General features: G+C 36.2%; 1 protein-coding gene across 1 annotated transcript in view; it reads left to right on the forward strand.

The window, feature by feature from the left end:
• Positions 1 to 17,951, forward strand: part of LOC6577195 (cGMP-dependent protein kinase, isozyme 2 forms cD5/T2) — a 60,349-nt gene that overhangs the window by 12,048 nt on the left and 30,350 nt on the right. Inside the window, exon 3 of the mRNA XM_015165538.3 lies at positions 7,395 to 9,042. Within this exon, the coding sequence (XP_015021024.1) occupies positions 7,457 to 9,042 (1,586 nt within the window). The 5' untranslated portion in view covers positions 7,395 to 7,456. The remainder of the gene's footprint in view (positions 1 to 7,394; positions 9,043 to 17,951) is intronic.

Below are 17,951 nucleotides of genomic sequence, written 5' to 3' on the forward strand. Positions count from 1 at the left end.
TAACGTCTGCCCCTCTACGCTGACATTGAAGTCATTTTTTGCTACACATAACATAAATCGGTAATTAGTCGGGGTCATCAGCTGTTCAGCGGGTCAATCGGGAACTCTGCCAATAAGTCACAAAATTTACGACACTTCGCGCTGCCCACGCTCAAGGCAAATCTTTATTTTTAAACACAATTACAATTTTATGGATCGCCTGTCAACCGAAAAAAAAATTAAACAAAAACAGACATTAAATAAAAAATAATTAGAAACAAACATTTTTATTTTATTTTATTTATTTATTTATTTATTTTTTTTTTTAATTTAACGAACATCCAAAATATTAATTTGATATGTAAATCAAATATTGTATTTTGTCATATTTTATTTTGAATACACAGAAGAATTAATGTTGAAAAAAAAAATCTTTTTAACATTTCATGAAATTAACTGTTGTTATATATAGAAGAAAATATATATTCTAAAATATTTCTTTTTTTATCAAATAATTTTGAATTGAGTGTTCGAAATGCTACAACAAAATATTCCAAAATTTTATAGATTTACTTTAATTGAGATGTAAGGAAATGAATACAAATGCAATATTATTTTTCAAACAAGTTTTTCAGCTTTCCAGTACTAATGCCTTGCCTTTTTAGTATGCTAGATTCAATAGAATATAAATAAATAGTGTTAACAACTCTATCGATGTATATTTCATCTTAAATAAGCTTAAATTCTTTTGTAAGATATATTCTATAGTTCGAAAAAGGCGGCAATAAGATAAAATATTTACAATATTAAATTTTCAGCTAAATACATATTTTCATTTAATAGGAAACGAAAATATATTTAGCAAGAATTTGAAATATATTCGGAGTTACATAATGCTCAATGTAATGCTACAGGCCCTTCGTTTAGGGTATGCAGAGTGCAGAGTGTTTAAAAATAACTGGAATAATTGCACGAGCTTATGATATAGAAGCAGCTGCCCGTTGCCTTGATCAATTTACAAATATAAACGAATGTACAGTGAAATAAAAGTCGTAAAATTCCGGCTCATACTCGTTGCCAATTGTTTCTTCGTTATGTGTGAGTGAGAGGGCGGCAGAATAAGTGAGTAAGCGAGATGGAGAGTGAATGTGTGTGAGTGTGTGTGTTTGCTGCTTGTGTAGCGCTTGCCTTGAGTTGAGGAAGCGCAGACAGACAGCAAGTTCGACACGACAATTATTATAACCTATAATTATAGCATGATATATACATACACACGTAGAACACACGAGTCGAGAGAAGCACACATACATAGGCACACACCCATACTGAACTGTCTCCCATTATGGTTGCGACATAACTTTCAATTGATGTCTCATTTTGATATAAGTAGCTAGAGAGAGATCGTGAGCTTCCAAGGAATAGCTGATATCCAATACGCTCTCACACTCTCTACCATCTCCACACTCTCCCCAGTCTCCACACACACACACTCCAAATTATGCGCCCGACTAACCGCTTAATTATGTTTAAATGATTCGAATGAGCTGCATTTTTGGCATGCTTCGCTTTCGTGCTTCACAATATCTGCCTGTCTATGTGTGTGTGTGTGTGTGTGTATATACGACTGTCTGTCTCTGTCTGTGTGTGTTTATCTTGTCGCTAACTTGTTGACTGACAGCTCGGACAGTTGGGCGATCAAATCATGCATGTTGCATGCATTTCAGTTGTCTTGTGGCATTTTGTTTGCTGTCTCTTTTGATTAGCAAATGATGACGCTGACGACGATTGCAATCAGGAAGCTAAAATATGTCAATTGTATATCAAATAAATGCTGCAAAAATGTAAGGCAAAGGGGCGACAGGGAGCGGCATGGTTCAGTTAATATGCTATAGCACCAAGTTAACATTTTCGGTAAACGCCTTTTAGATCTCACATATTCAAGCTACAGAATGCTGTCAGCAATTAGAGGAATGTCACATGATAAGATCGTTTAGGCCAGGAAATGTTTTGATGACGTAAGTATTAACATGAAAATTTGGTCAATAATCGAGCTGTCCAATTAGCCAGCCTTTTTTTTTTTTTTTTTTTGCTAGTCAGCCATTTTGTTGCAAATATTTCATAGAATTTTTAGCTAGAGTCCATTATATTGTTAGTGAATGGTAATATATACGTCTTCGATTTATGTTTTGGTAATAGTTTACTTCCATTTTTGCGTTATTTCGATATGCTATATATGCTATAAAAGTTATTATCATTTGCGGTCTTTTTTATCTATTCGTTGGAGTTTTTCCAAAGATAGATTATGCTCTAAATGATGATACAGATGATAAATGATATTGCATAAATTCCGAATATTTGCTTGGCTATGTTCAAGTAATTCTTATGTAATCTATATTGATTTATTACTTTGCAAACATATTAAATTATTCATATAAAATTTTCCATATATAATTAGACAATTAGCTTAACTCAGCCACGACATTTCGAGGGATTTTCTGATGTTTCACACTAAATATATGTTATATCCGTTGTCAATTTAGTCGAATTATCTTTGGCGATCTTTTCACGTAGTCGTCAATGATTACTAAATAGTTCCTTGTTCGAAAATGTTTATTTCCTCAGTTAGGCAGTTGGTGTTTTGACACGCAGCAATAAACTGATCTGATCTCTGAATCATCTAAGGCGACAATCGCTCAAATCTCAAATGCTTACTCATTAGCAAAGGCGATCAGTTAATTTCCACCATATATGTGCGCTTATTTAGATTAGATTTAATTTGGTTGCCATACGAAATGTAAGATCAGATAAAGAGTTGAAGCGATCACACGATCAGTGTGTGAATTTTCCTATGAAATTAAAATATTAAATATGAATTTGTAATATATATATTTTTTAAACAATATATGTCTGTCCATGCATTTAGAATATATATTACAACATATAGGATCAGTTGAAAATAAAATGATCTGTTGTTGAACTTAGTATATACATAAATATATTATCAAGACATGCTTTTGAGCTATTAGGCATTTTTCCATGCACACTACCTACCAGTTCAGTTTTAAAAATCAATCGATCAAATAATCAATAAAATTATGGGTACAAGATTCTTGAGTATTCCACCTGGAAGTCTGCTTAAGTTAAAATGTTAGTGGATTGAAGTAGAACAATATAGAAGATCATTTGCGATCACTTTATCAAGCCCTGATCTTCTTCTCAAGCTTTGAGTCCCTTGGATTGAAAGATATCATACACGATCATCTCCTGATCTTGAAATCGTCTCAAGTTGAAGTTTCCTTGAATGGTGGCTTTACAATATAGAAAACCATTTTCGATCACTCGATCAAAGCAATCAATCGATCAAATTCTGTTATGTGAATATGATTTCAGTCTCTACATAGTCGGCTGTCTATAAAAGTGATACCATGCCAAAAAGCTGTAAATTTCCATAGTCTGGCAACTCTGTTATTGATCGTGATCAATTTGTAGATGTTGCTAATCTGAACACGCTCTGTGCGCAAATGAAATACCAAATATGGTGTCGACATATGTTTTGAGCCGTAGATCAACAATGTTTCCATATTTAAATGACTTTCGATGGCTTTTGGTGCGACATGGCGGGCTTATCAGTGGCATGAATGAACTCACGATCGATTTGATGTTAATACCCTCCATTGGGTTGCGTTGACATTCCAAGGCGCCGTCCACATTTTTATTGACTTAACAATGGCTGAGCAGCGGGCAGTGAGCGGGTCAAAGAGAGAACAATTTTGTGTTTATAAATATTTTCATAATACTAATTAAAGTTAAGAACCTGTTTCCATTGCCGAACCAAGTTACCACACTCGCCGCAGAGGAGGGACAGGAAGAGGCAGAGGAGGTGGAGCAGTAGCATCATTTAAATGACAATAAAGAGTATAAAATCATTTAAAATATTACGTATACGACGCAGCCGGTTCGTGTTTATTATTTATGTGCCCGAGATGAAAACAAATTGCAGGCGTAATTGCGCTTAAGTGGCCCAAAAGCCCCAGCCGCACATTGGGCATATTTATTGAAAAGCTATGGAACCAGAGCTAGACAGAGATGGACGGATGCTTCCAATATTTTGAGTGGCCTGTCAATTGATGTTCTATAAATAAAAGAAAACGTCTATTTCGATGCTGCTGTCTCAATTGATTTTCATTTGTGGATTCATTTCACTCTATAGCAACAGTTGCAACAATTTTCAGCTTCACATCTAACAAACCTTTCGTATTGTTCTTAATTTTTTTTCTATTTCTCTTTATATATATATATATTTTATTTTTTTTGCGCCCAATTACGCGTTGTAATTACCCGTAGTTTTCGCTATGGGGCTACCCCAATGCCACTGAATTTGCTATTGTTTTTTTATCACTCTGTTTTCGCATTGTTTGCCTGGCATACAAATCGGCCATTAATTCGTTGTGCGACCATAAAAATGCTAATTAGCATTTAATACGTTCATTTTGCATAGATCTGTTTAGCGGATCGACCAATGTTTTGCATACAGTTGATAACAGAAAATTAATATACGGCTAAATATGTCAATTAGCTAAAAATGATCGTTGATCGTTTAATGATTCAGTTAACCTAATTGTGAAGAAGACTTCCCAGCAACATAGTAAATCAGATTGTTGATCTCTGGAAATATACAAGAAACATTCAATTCGATCATTAGAATTTAGATGCTTAATATTTGACATGGGCAAAAAGTCCCCTTATTCTTAAGTTAGTAAAAACGTCACATAGGAGTCTTTACGTTGATCACTAATTCGTAGATCATTCGACCTGACTTGTTATAATTGAATCGAAACTTTATTATTAACTAGATTACTAATTGTAGATCAATTTTATAGATCACGTAACTATTTAAGAATTGATCAATTATAGCTTTCAGCTCAAGTACTTGTAAATTATTAATATACAAAGGTCACTGATCACGGAAAGATGTTTTAGTCTTAAGGTTTAATCTGAGGTTAAGAACTCCAACATTAGTATTTTTGTCTTCAATTAATCTTTGAATGACAGATGAACTGTTTGCACTATGTTTTTCAACGTTTTTTTACTTATCAATAAAAATTTCTTGTTTTTTTAATGGTGTTCTAGTCACAGATTTATATATATTTCGTTTTCGCTCATCGTCAAGTGGTTGACAAGTCTAGGTTAGGAATAGAATTTATGCGATCAGCTAGTTCGTTATTTATGTTAGCTGCTCTTCAAGTTTCATGATGATCTTCAGCTTGTCAAGTAGCACCATTAAATGCTTTACACCTACGCTTCATAGTATAGCAGAAATACACTTGGAGAAAAGAGTGTTAAGTGTTGATAGGAGTTGCATGAAACTTGCACAAAATTCTCCTCTTAGTGATCTTTCACCCATACAGTTTATCTCGACTCCAAAAACCGGAATTTTTTTATGGGAAAACTAAATTCTAGTAATTTATATAAAAATTTTCTTCAGTGTTTTCGCCGCTTATTTCTCCAAGTGATCTTCAAGTTGCTTCTTCACTTTGATACATTTGGATCATAACCATTTTGCATGCCAGTGTTTGCTTCTTCTACTTCTTCTTCTTCATCATCTTCTTATTCTTGTTGGCAACCTGATCGAAGTGACTGAACCTGATCGTTGATCGTTGCGGCTGCCGGCCCATTCGGGGATGCTTCTCGCCAAACCTGATTGCTAATCGTTTATGGCTCACCTCTGTCGTGTTTGAATTTGGCGTATTTTTAGCTTTTCATTTCGTTTGGACTTTCAACTGAATTGAATTATTGTCTAACGCGCAGACACCGAAATATGTCAATAGTTGTCTGTGCCAGTTTCGGCAAGTTGTTCTTGGCATTTGGACACATTATACATATTTACGTCTAATAACAAGAATCTAGATACAAAATGAGAAAAATAAAAATACAATAAAATGTAAAAAAAAAAAAAAATAAGCAGAACTATATAGGTGCTGATATCGTAAAAGACTTAAGGCGTGGCTGTCGTTTAGCAACGATAGGCGATAGGCGATAGACTTGCGGCTACAGAGTCCATGGAGACATTTGAGATGCCGTCGAGTAAAGTAGTAAAGAGTAAAGTAATGTTTTTTATATCTATGTGAATACCCTGGGCCTAACTAGGTTAATAAGGTGAATTACTTGAAAATTTGATAATTTATGTATATTATTTAAATTAATTTTTTTTTTTTTTTTTTTGTAGCAAATAAGACATTGTGAATTAAATTAAATAAATTAAATGCAGATTTACCATTGCCCTAACAGATTTTCTAAAAATTATTAAACATTTATAATTCTAAATAAAAAAAAAAAATAAAATAAAATAAAAATAATAAATAAAATAAAATAAATAAAAATCAGCAGAAAAGTTAAAAGAATTCGAATAATACAGAAAAAAAAACTTGTACATTTATTCACCATTTTCTTTGACATTGCTTCTCATTTGCTTATGATAACCTGTTATCAAAAATGGGCAAACTGAATGAACAAAGATACTTAGGTATCCATTGCAGCTATATATAACTGTTAAGTAAACCTAAGCTTCCAGTTTTTCTTTATTTTGCAAAACATGATTTTTAGTAAATTATTATTGTTTAATTATGGCCCCAAAAATTGTTCCTTGTTTTGATTAATTTGTTACCATTTAATAAATATGTTTAGGTTTTTTTTTTAAAAGCTTACCAAAATGGTATGCAATTTAAAATAATTATATGTTATCTGTTAGTCAAGCACACAAACTGATGAATATGCTTACAGCTGGAATTTAGTAAAAACCAAAACAAGTCAGCATATTTTAGTCGGGCATACTTGATATTGTGATACGCGCTCAATAAGAGCTTTAAATGGGGTTTCAATCTGAAATGAGTATGTGAATGAGATTTCTGTCGTTCTTACTTGTTGTGCATTTATTTAATATTGTTATATAAAATACAAATATTTATATTATTTAGGTGTAATAATAGTTTCATTTGAGACTTCAGCTTCAACTTGCCATACATTTTCAAAAACCCAATGTACCCCACTCACTATGTAAACGAGTATTAGAGTAAAGATAACTTTTTTGTTGGGGGCATTGACGACTGTTAATTTGTGTGGGTCGACGTTTAGCATGTCTGAAGCGTAGCGATTGTCTTGAATTTTGGGCGGGGTTGAGCTTCAGCTGCGTTTCATAGAAGTAGAGAATGAGTGAGAAACAGCATGGGCTGTGGTCTATGTCAATAACAAGTCAATTAACAAATTTAGTTGCCAATGCTGCGTGTCTAATCTCAAATGCTGTAAATCAGTTTCAATGACTGCTGATTAGCGGGCGATAAGAGTCTCATGCTCACAATTTGTCACATACTGATCAAGTCTCATTCTCCCTCTCTCTGTTTCTCTTTTACCTGTTGCAGGTGTGCGTTTAATCTAGTGAGCGACTTCCACGTGGCGGCGGTTCTTCCAGAAAGCCGCCTGGATGCGTTTTTGCTTTGATCGGCTGTGCTTCGCCACCAAGCGGCCAGCCAGCAATAGCAATAGCAATAGCAATAGCCATCAGCAGCAGAGCGGCACAAATGCGCCGTGCAGCAGCAGCAGTAGCAGTCACATCAACAATACACACACCAATACAAATACAAATGCAACCACCGCAACCACCGCACAGCCAGCCGTCACTCTCTATGCCGACTACCAGAAGCTGCAGCCAGCGATAATCAAAAGAGACGACACCGAGGCCAAGCCACCGGACATCAACACAGAGAACAGTCGAGAGCAGCCGCCGCCATCAAGCAGCTCCACCCCCCAAACAGCACCACCACCACCACCAGCAGCAGCACCGCCAACAGCAACACTCGTAGAGCGTCGCTATCGGCGGCACAGCAGCGCCGAAGATCAGCAGCGCACGAGAGCGATTGCGAGCGCGATTGCGATTCTATTGCCGAGAGCTAATTCGAATACGAGTCTGAGAAAAGCGGCCAGCATGCAGCAGGAGCCGAACGCCAACTATCAGTTTCAGCCCGACCTGGGTCTGGTGAACATCGTCAACAACAACAACAACAACAATATCGGCAACAGCAACAACAGCAGCAATAGCTTTGCCAACAACAGCGGTGGCATCGTTACGCTGCCCGCAGCCAACAGCATTGGCTACCTCGGCCTGGAGCATACAGCGGCGGGTCTACGCCTGATACCCGCCCCCGCGCCGCCTTGCCACTCGGACGTGCTGACGCATACGCTGATCTACGGCACACCGCCCTCGGGCACGCCGCAACAGCTGCACACAGATCCGCGCAGTCTGCTGCACCAGCAGGAGCTGCAGCTGCAGCAGCGCTATCAGCAACTGCAACAGTTGCAGGCGCAGACTCAGGGCGTTTACACGTCCTCGGCCGGCCCCGCGGCCGGGATCTATCAGCCGAGCAGCCAGCCTGTGGCTATACCCGGCACCTGTAATTCACCCACCGCCCAGCCACAGCAACAATTGCATCAGCAATTGCAGCAGCAGCAACTGCAGCAGCAACAGCAACAGCAACAGCTGCAGCAACAGCAGCATCCGCAGCCACCCAGCTCCTTGGCGCTGGCTCAGCAAATGCAGGGCCTGCGTATTTCCGGCTGCACGCCGGGCAACAGCTCGGCTACGCCCTCGCCGGTGGGCATGGTCGATGCGACGCTCATGATGAGCAACACATATGTGGCGGCTACGCCGCAGGAGGAACGCTTCCTGCAAATCATTCAAGCAAAGGAGATGAAGATTCAGGAAATGCAGCGCGCGCTCCAATTCAAGGACAATGAAATCGCCGAGCTGCGCTCTCATCTGGATAAGTTCCAGAGCGTCTTTCCCTTCAGTCGCAGCAGCGCCGCCGGCTGTGCAGGCGTTGGCTCCGCTTCGCCCGGCGCTGGCAACGGCCCCGGTTCCGGCAGCGGGCCAAGCACGGCCACTGGCGCCACACGCAAGTCGGGGCAGACGTTTCAGCGCCAACGCGCCCAGGGCATCTCGGCGGAGCCACAGAGCGAATCCTCCGTGCTGCTCGATCACATCAGCTTTCCCAAATACGAGAAGGATGAGCGGTAAGTGCAAATTGACTTTAAATATATTATATCTACATATTATCATTGATTTACTTAAACGTATTTTTGCTTTAATTTTCGGAAGAGTAGTTTATCTGTATATAAAGCAATAGGGCTTACCATATTGTAATATATTTATATTTATTTACAATTAACTTATTTCCCATTTAAACGATGTATTTTGTATATTTCTTCCTGACAGAATAGAACAAAATTTAATTGGTTTTCTAAGTTTTGCATAATTAAATAAAATAATATGTGTTCGAAATTAAACCAAATTTAATTATATGAAAATTCTTAAGAAGACGAAATCTTTAAAGAACTAATAGGTATATTATAAATTATAATGATAACAACAAGAATAATTTTTAAAATATTAATATAGTAAGGCAGAGTTTATTAGTAATTTAAATGTAATATTTTAGGATTCATTTCTATTTATCATGTAAATCTGCAGAAATCTAAAAGCCAATAGCCCAGTAAAAGGAAAAGATAACAAAATTTTTTGAAATGTCATATCCATAATTTGTCAACAAAGTTTGCTAACGCCAAGAATATCGTTCTACAATAGTATCACATTATATTAGTGTTATTAATAGCTAAAAATGTACCCCAAAAGTCTATTTGGAAAATACCATTTCGCTTAGATTTTTCCATTCATTCAACCGGGTAAACATCACGAATTGTAGAAAATGATATTGAAATTTGGAACACGCCAACTGATTACGGCAAGTGAAAGATCAGCAGCTCTACCAGACAGACCTCAGAGTTAGCTATAGATTAGATTATTATTATGCATGTTTACATACATAAATATAAATATGTATTAATATATATTATATATATGTATGAGTTTCGCTACTATATATAGCCACATGCCGATAATGATCATCATTCGCGTCATCGACGGCGATCTTAATCAATAGCAACAGCGCCTTTCGCAACTGTCCCAAAATGCGTTTATTAAAAATTGTGCTGACAGTTTCAGCGGGTTCACAGTCCCCACAGCGCCCACAAATCATCAGAAATGGCCTTGGCCAGTGTCATAGACTATATATGCCTATATCTATGTACTATATCTAGAGAGAGAAAGAGAGAGATTGAGAGTACTACAGACCCTGTGCCAACTGGGCAGCTAGCAAACACAATTTAATTGCGTCATGTGGCAAAGTTTTTTATTTTTCTCGCGTTTTTTTATTGAATTTTCTTTTTATAAAATTTAATCGGAAGACGAACCGAACAAAAATGTATTTCAAGTTAAAATTCACCAAGCAAAGGTAGCATTAAATTCATTTGGTTTGCTATGCACATTGTATACCCTACAATTTTTTACAGATTTCTTATATATATATATATATTTTCAGATCTTGTACTATAGTTCATTTGCCAGTTGTATGGCCCACACGAAGCCCATTAAATACATGTGAAATTGTGTGGGTGAACTTTTTCTTTACGTTTCACAGATCTTAAAAGATCTGTATAGATCTCTAGATGTATCTCTATATACCTATCTCTATACAAATCTCTTGAGTTGTGATATTTTCACACTTGGCTTCTGTGCAAGCTTTTACTGGGATCTGTTCAGTGTTGTTTTCCTTTTTGTTTTCAACCAATTTGTTTGCTATGGAAACATAAAAACATAAATATTTATTTATGTTTTCTTTGTTTTTTTTTATTTTTTTATTTTGATATTAGTATGTATATATTTGAGTTGTTTCCTGGCAGCGTTGCTCGCCTTTGAGGCAGACGAGCAGAGCAGCTCGATTTGGCGGCGACACGCGCGCCCAATTGGCTGTCAATGATGGGCTGGCCGGGTGCTATTATAAAGCTATTATAATTAGGGTATTAGACAGCGGCAATTTGTTTAGATCTTGAAGAATTCGATTTTTATTTAGAGCATTTAAAAGAAAAATGTATATATTATATATGTATGTGAACATGTGATTTATGATCGCTTTATTAGCAGTTTGATATTTAATTGATATCTCAAATTGTAATATATATATTGGATTATTTGTATACATATACATATATATATATATATAATTAGTTTGCATATGTATTATTAGCTTATTCTCATTTAGTTCGGATGAGAATATATTCATGAAGGGAACTACGATTTGAGTTGCTTGGCTAATTTTGGCTAGACGAAAGTAAAAATAGTGTCGATGTAGGATGTAGTCGGATGCAACAGATATACAAAATAATTGTTCTATTTCTCTAATCATAAGTAGAAGAGAGGTTCGATTATAAACATGAAATTGATTATTCTAGATGATCAATATTTTATAATAACTTTTTTAATCTCCTAAATTTGTATGAACTCTGATACTTAATATATATAAACATAATTGACGTGACCCTGAAAGGTGTTTCAATAGTCTAACAATAGTCCTATTCGGATAGTGCAAATAGCGTAATAATTATGCTGAAAACTCCAAGTATGTTCAGAGTTTTCTGACTCAGCATGAAGTGTTTCCCGAAGCACAGCATGCATTCATTTTTTACCAGGAATATTACTCATATGATCTTTGTAAAAAATCATGTAAATTTGAAGAAGCTCTAAATTTTTACAAAACGTCCAAGTAGTTTCTTTAAACGTCCCCAGCAAATGTTCTAAATAACTCTTTTAATGATATTATCCTATGCTCGCTCGTCTTCATTTTACCGATTTGTTGCTTTTTTGGGATAATCTTTAGCTCTAGTCCCCAATTGATTGTCTTGACCTTGTTAGGATTATTGAATTAATGTAGGTGCATACCGATTGTCGACAATTCAAATGCATTTGCACGGTCATAATGCAACTATATAGCGACTACTATATATATACATGCGTATACGCATACATTTGTCTATAGATCTGTGACAAATCTACATCTGGCATTAAATAATGCCGCAAATTTGTTAGCTGGCCGCAATTTATGCGATTTACTGGCCAATCGCAATAGTTGCTGACACAATCACTGAAAATCGCAGCAAATTGAAATCCGACTGCAAATGCGTTGTCAACAATTCAGCCTTTTAATGGCCGAATATGCAATGCAATGCGACAGACAAAGGTGGGTGGCAGGCGTGAACAGTGGGGGGAAGGGAAGCAGAGAGAGATAGTCAATGCAGACTCCTATCTTTCTCTACAATCTATGCAACGCAACGCGTGTGTGCAACAAACAGGACATTTTTTGACACTTGTGTGGCATAAATCAAATGCGCAGCAGGCCGCCAGCTGACGCTGACCGTGTTGCACTCGAGTCGAGTTGAGTGGAGTCAACTCGCCGCAGCTTTTCATTCGCATATACCCAGCCAAGCCAAGTGGTCTTTGGGGCCATTTACACGCCGTTAATGCCGCCTGGTGGCTTTCAGCGGGGCCATCTAATAAATAATGCCAGCAAATTGTGCGAAATTGTGTCGGCTTGTCGCATGAGAGAACTTGCTGCAGCGCATTGTGCTACAAAAGCCAGCTGAAAGATGGCCCAGAGCCATGCTTATGTAAATACGAGACTCACTTTGAGCCTGGCTCACCTAAGGCAACTGCATAATAATAAGCTGCAATTAAGCCAAGTCAATTTATAGTGTAACGTGGTATAGATCAATTTATAGTCTCAAGTTTTTCATAATAAAAACTGACTATTACGAGCCATTCGTTTTATTGTACATTTTACAATTTATTAAGTTTTTAGTATTTTATTATTTAGTAACTTGATGTACCTTCCATCGCGTCTCGTAGCATTCAGCTTTTGTCATGCAGCTGCCTTAACTCATGTTTCCAGCAAATATTATCAATATTTCAACATATTTCATAGATGTTGGTAAATAGTTATCGAAACCCATAACTCGTTATCGAGGAGTTATCGAAATCGAGGAGCTATCGAAATCGAGTATTACTTATCGAAATTGATTGGTCGATAAACTGATGGCTTGATAGATTATTAGACTTATGCATTTAAAATGCTTTATGGCTTATAGTATTCAGTATTTGACATTGATGCACCTTAATCGAGTCTTGAAGCATTCAGCTTTTGTCATGCAGAGTCTCGTAGCATTCAGCTTTTGTGTGCTAAATTCGGATCAAAATTTCCACAAGTTTTAGATGTACCATACATCCAGTGTCATATCATTCAGCTTCTGTCAGGCAGTCCAGAGCATTCAGCTTCTGCCATAAACTCGCTAGAAGATCTAAACTAAGATAATTTATATATATGTGAATCATGAATATGTTTTCTATTTCAAGAACAATTAATTTATATTATTCAGTCTTTGGCATTGATGTACCTTACATCGAGTCTTGTAGCATTCAGCTTTTGTCATGTAGAGTCTCGTAGCATTCAACTTTTGTCATGCAGCTGGCCCAATTCAAGTATTATTTTTGCTACATTCACTAGAAGAATTGAGCCAGTTAATCACACGTTTCATAAGGCTATGCCTTTTATTTAGCGAGTAAATTCGGATCAAAATTTCCACAAGTTTTGATGTACCATCCATCCAGTGTCATATCATTCAGCTTCTGTCAGGCAGTCCAGAGCATTCAGCTTCTGCCATAAACTCGCTAGAAGATCTAAACTAAGATAATTTATATATATGTGAATCATGAATAGGTTTTCTATTTCAAGAACAATTAATTTATATTATTCAGTCTTTGGCATTGATGTACCTTACATCGAGTCTTGTAGCATTCAGCTTTTGTCATGTAGAGTCTCGTAGCATTCAACTTTCGTCATGCAGCTGGCCCAATTCAAGTATTATTTTTGCTACATTCACTAGAAGAGTTGAGCCAGTTAATCACACGTTTCATAAGGCTATGCCTTTTATTTAGCGAGTAAATTCGGATCAAAATTTCCACAAGTTTTAGATGTACCATCCATCCAGTGTCATATCATTCAGCTTCTGTCAGGCAGTCCAGAGCATTCAGCATCTGCATAAATTCGCTAGAAGATCTAAACTAAGATAATTTATATATATGTGAATCATGAATATGTTTTCTATTTCAAGAACAATTAATTTATATTATTCAGTCTTTGGCATTGATGTACCTTACATCGAGTCTTGTAGCATTCAGCTTTTGTCATGTAGAGTCTCGTAGCATTCAACTTTTGTCATGCAGCTGGCCCAATTCAAGTATTATTTTTGCTACATTCACTAGAAGAGTTGAGCCAGTTAATCACACGTTTCATAAGGCTATGCCTTTTATTTAGCGAGTAAATTCGGATCAAAATTTCCACAAGTTTTAGATGTACCATCCATCCAGTGTCATATCATTCAGCTTCTGTCAGGCAGTCCAGAGCATTCAGCATCTGCATAAATTCGCTAGAAGATCTCAACTATTTCATTAACAATGAATTCATATTATTCCGTCTTTGGCATTGATGTTTCTTATAAAAAGCTATCGAAATCGATAAAAAGTTATCGAAACCGATAAAAGGTTATCGAAACCGATAAAAGGTTATCGAAACCGATAAAAAATATCGAAATCGATAAAAAGTTATCGAAATCGATAAAAAAAGTTATCGGAATCGATCAAAGTTATCGAAATCGATAAAAAGTTATCGAAATCGATAAAAGTTATCGAAATCGATAAAAAGTTATCGAGGAGTTATCGAAATGGAGTATTGCTTATCGAAATTGATTGGTCGATAAACTTAATGGCTTATGTGTTGATAGATTAGATTCGGTATTTGATGCACCTTAATCGAGTCTTGTGCTTTTGTGTGTCTTGTGCTTTTGTGTGTTAATCACACGATTCATAAGGCTATGCCTTTTATTTAGCGAGCAAATTCTGATTAATATTTCCACAAGTTGTCGCTGCACCATCCATCGAGTGTCATATCATTCAGCTTCTGTCAGGCAGTCCAGGGCATTCAGCTTCTGCCATAAACTCGCTAGAAGATCTAAACTTTATACATATGTGAATCATGAATATGTTTTCAAGAACAATTAATTTACATATATTATTCAGTCTTTGGCATTGATGTACCTTACATCGAGTCTTGTAGCATTCAGCATTTGTCATGTAGAGTCTCGTAGCATTCAACTTTCGTCATGCAGCTGGCCCAATTCAAGTATTATTTTTGCTACATTCACTAGAAGAGTTGAGCCAGTTAATCACACGTTTCATAAGGCTATGCCTTTTATTTAGCGAGTAAATTCGGATCAAAATTTCCACAAGTTTTAGATGTACCATCCATCCAGTGTCATATCATTCAGCTTCTGTCATGCAGTCCAGAGCATTCAGCATCTGCAAAAATTCGCTAGAAGATCTAAACTAAGATAATTTTCTATTTCAAGAACAATTAATTTATATTATTCAGTCTTTGGCATTGATGTACCTTACATCGAGTCTTGTAGCATTCAGCTTTTGTCATGTAGAGTCTCGTAGCATTCAACTTTCGTCATGCAGCTGGCCCAATTCAAGTATTATTTTTGCTACATTCACTAGAAGAGTTGAGCCAGTTAATCACACGTTTCATAAGGCTATGCCTTTTATTTAGCGAGTAAATTCGGATCTAAATTTCCACAAGTTTTAGATGCACCATCCATCGAGTGTCATATCATTCAGCTTCTGTCATGCAGTCCAGGGCATTCAGCTTCTGCCATAAACTCGCTAGAAGATCTAAACTAAGATAATTTATATATATGTGAATCATGAATATGTTTTCTATTTCAAGAACAATTAATTTATATTATTCAGTCTTTGGCATTGATGTACCTTACATCGAGTCTTGTAGCATTCAGCTTTTGTCATGTAGAGTCTCGTAGCATTCAACTTTCGTCATGCAGCTGGCCCAATTCAAGTATTATTTTTGCTACATTCACTAGAAGAGTTGAGCCAGTTAATCACACGATTCATAAGGCTATGCCTTTTATTTAGCGAGCAAATTCTGATTAATATTTCCACAAGTTGTCGATGCACCATCCATCCAGTGTCATATCATTCAGCTTCTGTCATGCAGTCCAGGGCATTCAGCTTCTGCCATAAACTCGCTAGAAGATCTAAACTAAGATAATTTTCTATTTCAAGAACAATTAATTTATATTATTCAGTCTTTGGCATTGATGTACCTTACATCGAGTCTTGTAGCATTCAGCTTTTGTCATGTAAAGTCTCGTAGCATTCAACTTTCGTCATGCAGCTGGCCCAATTCAAGTATTATTTTTGCTACATTCACTAGAAGAGTTGAGCCAGTTAATCACACGTTTCATAAGGCTATGCCTTTTATTTAGCGAGTAAATTCGGATCAAAATTTCCACAAGTTTTAGATGTACCATCCATCCAGTGTCATATCATTCAGCTTCTGTCAGGCAGTCCAGAGCATTCAGCATCTGCATAAATTCGCTAGAAGATCTCAACTATTTCATTAACAATGAATTCATATTATTCCGTCTTTGGCATTGATGTTTCTTATAAAAAGCTATCGAAATCGATAAAAAGTTATCGAAACCGATAAAAAGTTATCGAAATCGATTAAAAGTTATCGAAATCGATAAGAAAAAGTTATCGAAATCGATAAAAAGTTATCGGTGAGTTATCGAAATCGATTAAAGTTATCGAAATCGACCAAATTTGTCGAAATCGATAAAAAGTTATCGAAATCGATAAAAGTTATCGAAATGGATAAAAGTTATCGAAATCGATAAAAAGTTATCGAGGAGTTATCGAAATGGAGTATTACTTATCGAAATTGATTGGTTGATAAACTTAATGGCTTATGTGTTGATAGATTTATTCAGTATTTGATGCACCTTAATCGAGTCTTGTGCTTTTGTGTGTCTTGTGCTTTTGTGTGTTAATTACACGATTAATAAGGCTATGCCTTTTATTTAGCGAGTAAATTCTGATTCATATTTCCACAAGTTTTCGATGCACCATCCATCGAGTGTCATATCATTCAGCTACTGTCATGCAGTCCAGGGCATTCAGCTTCTGCCATAAACTCGCTAGAAGTTCTAAACTAAGATATATATGTGAATCATGAATATGTTTTCTATTTCAAGAACAATTAATTTATATTATTCAGTCTTCGGCATTGATGTACCTTACATCGAGTCTTGTAGCATTCAGCTTTTGTCATGTAGAGTCTCGTAGCATTCAACTTTCGTCATGCAGCTGGCCCAATTCAAGTATTATTTTTGCTACATTCACTAGAAGAGTTGAGCCAGTTAATCACACGTTTCATAAGGCTATGCCTTTTATTTAGCGAGTAAATTCGGATCAAAATTTCCACAAGTTTTAGATGTACCATCCATCCAGTGTCATATCATTCAGCTTCTGTCAGGCAGTCCAGAGCATTCAGCATCTGCATAAATTCGCTAGAAGATCTCAACTATTTCATTAACAATGAATTCATATTATTCCGTCTTTGGCATTGATGTTTCTTATAAAAAGCTATCGAAATCGATAAAAAGTTATCGAAACCGATAAAAAGTTATCGAAACCGATAAAAAGTTATCGAAATCGATAAAAAAGTTATCGAAATCGATAAAAAGTTATCGAAATCGATAAAAAGTTATCGAAATCGATAAAAGTTATCGAAATCGATAAAAGTTATCGAAATCGATAAAAAGTTATCGAGGAGTTATCGAAATGGAGTATTGCTTATCGAAATTGATTGGTTGATAAACTTAATGGCTTATGTGTTGATAGATTATATTCAGTATTTGATGCACCTTAATCGAGTCTTGTGCTTTTGTGTGTCTTGTGCTTTTGTGTGTTAATTACACGATTAATAAGGCTATGCCTTTTATTTAGCGAGTAAATTCTGATTCATATTTCCACAAGTTGTCGATGCACCATCCATCGAGTGTCATATCATTCAGCTTCTGTCATGCAGTCCAGGGCATTCAGCTTCTGCCATAAACTCGCTAGAAGATCTAAACTAAGATAATTTATATATATGTGAATCATGAATATGTTTTCT

Source organism: Drosophila mojavensis, unplaced genomic scaffold, assembly GCF_018153725.1.
Source record: "Drosophila mojavensis isolate 15081-1352.22 unplaced genomic scaffold, ASM1815372v1 contig_36, whole genome shotgun sequence".
Lineage (NCBI taxonomy): Eukaryota > Metazoa > Arthropoda > Insecta > Diptera > Drosophilidae > Drosophila > Drosophila mojavensis.